Here is a 1,777-nt window from a genome sequence, read left to right on the forward strand (position 1 = left end):
TTTGACGAAAACCAAAGCGAACCATGAAGAGCTTCAGATAACTTCAAGCTCAGTGTATGAATGACTACAAATGCAGTTATGTATAATGTGGTGCACACTGGAGTGAACCAATGTCAACTTCAGATTTTCACTAATAGGTCTGAATTCCATTATATTTAATGGGACTTGAGCATCCATGGTTTTTGTTATCCACGGGGATCTTGGAACCCCGGTGTATAACAAGAACCCACTGTATTATTATTATTATTATCATCATTATCATTATTATTATTATCTGTCTGCATACTGATTCTAGAGACTAACAGGGCTATGTCTTTAAGCTCAAAAGTGTGTGTGGGAAAGAGCAGAGCCCTCTGATAACACTTGACACTGTGTGACCACTTTACAAGGCACTTTGGAGGGATACATTTCCTCAACCATCCCAACACGGATGAAGATTTTTCCTTCAGAGGGTTGTGTGTGTGCGTCAGGTTCAATTCCTGATACACTTTACCTCACTACACTGTTATAGTACTGTACTATGCCACTTTGGCTGCCTCCCGTTGCATTGTGGGTCTTGTAGTTCAGCGAGGCCTGAGAGCCCTCTGGCTGAGAATTCCAAAGGCCTCCTCCTGAAACTGCAAATCCCAGCATGCAACGGGACGGAGGCAGCTAACGTGGAATAGTAGCCTAGTTAAAAGAGCGTACTGTTATAATTGAGACCGGCCAGTAGGCCTCCGCTCAGGGCAGGCGGAGCGTCCGACATTTTGTCGGCGGGGCTTCATCGCGAGGGAGAAAAGGGAGGGAGGTGGGAGCTGTAACGTAGTCGCCGCCTGGCTCTGCGGAGAGGAAGATGGAGGGACCGGGGAAGGGGGCCTCCCTCCGGCTGGGGACTCTCCTCCGACATCTTCTCCCCCCCTCGGTCGTATCCTTGGCTTGTTGTTCAGGGAGAGAGAGAGCCAGCCCTCCTTATTATAGCAATAGCCTCTGCGGCTGCATCCACACTGGGGAAATAACCCGGTTTAGAAGCGCTTTAACTCTTTATGTGGCTCAAGTGCTATGGAATTCTGGGAGTTGGAGTTTGTTGTTCTTCTTATTATTATTACTTCAGACTTATAGGGACCCTGAGGCATTTGCATATTTATTGGTTTGGGGTTTTTTTGGCCAGTTTGCCATGGCCATCCTCTGAGGCTGAGAGAGTGTGACTCTCCCAAGGCGGGGTAGAAATAAATTGTATTAGTATTATTATTATTATAGATTATTTTTAACCTTGTATGTCTTAAAAGATTTATTTATTATTTTATTTATTTATCAAATACATTTTGCATGCTGTGATTAAAAAAAAACTTTTTACTGTTTTAATTGGACTATTTTTAATTGTTTTTTTAAATGTTTTAATGTGTTTTTATATCTATTTATCCATATATATTGTGAGCCCAACTTGGGAGAAAGGTGGGATAAAAATAGAATAATAATAATAATAATAACAATAATATTTCCCCGCCTCTCCCACTGGATCGAGGTGGGATTACAACAACCATAAAATACAATGGTATCTAAAATACGTATTATAAACAATAATCAGTTGAAACTTGAATCCACAATGCAAATAAAAACATTAGTTGCAATGTGATGTTACGATCAGATAATAAAATACAATAATGAGGAGGAAACAGGAAGAGAGAAGGTGTTTTAATGAGAGGGTAAATTATTAAGTAATTACAGCATCAGTAATTACGGTGTGTGTTTGTAGAGCAAGGTGCTGTTTTAAGATTCAGGAGTGGCATCTTTGTTTTTC

The 1,777-nt window shown here is 41.0% G+C and overlaps 1 protein-coding gene across 1 annotated transcript in view; it reads left to right on the forward strand.

Moving 5' to 3' along the window:
• The first annotated feature begins 756 nt into the window (after positions 1-756).
• PHYH (phytanoyl-CoA 2-hydroxylase) overlaps positions 757-1,777 on the forward strand; it is a 63,344-nt gene continuing 62,323 nt past the window's right edge. Inside the window, exon 1 of the mRNA XM_042469661.1 lies at positions 757-904. Coding sequence (XP_042325595.1) covers positions 833-904 — 72 coding nt within the window. The 5' untranslated portion in view covers positions 757-832. The remainder of the gene's footprint in view (positions 905-1,777) is intronic.

This window comes from Sceloporus undulatus, chromosome 5 (genome assembly GCF_019175285.1).
Source record: "Sceloporus undulatus isolate JIND9_A2432 ecotype Alabama chromosome 5, SceUnd_v1.1, whole genome shotgun sequence".
NCBI classification, from domain to species: Eukaryota; Metazoa; Chordata; class Lepidosauria; order Squamata; family Phrynosomatidae; genus Sceloporus; species Sceloporus undulatus.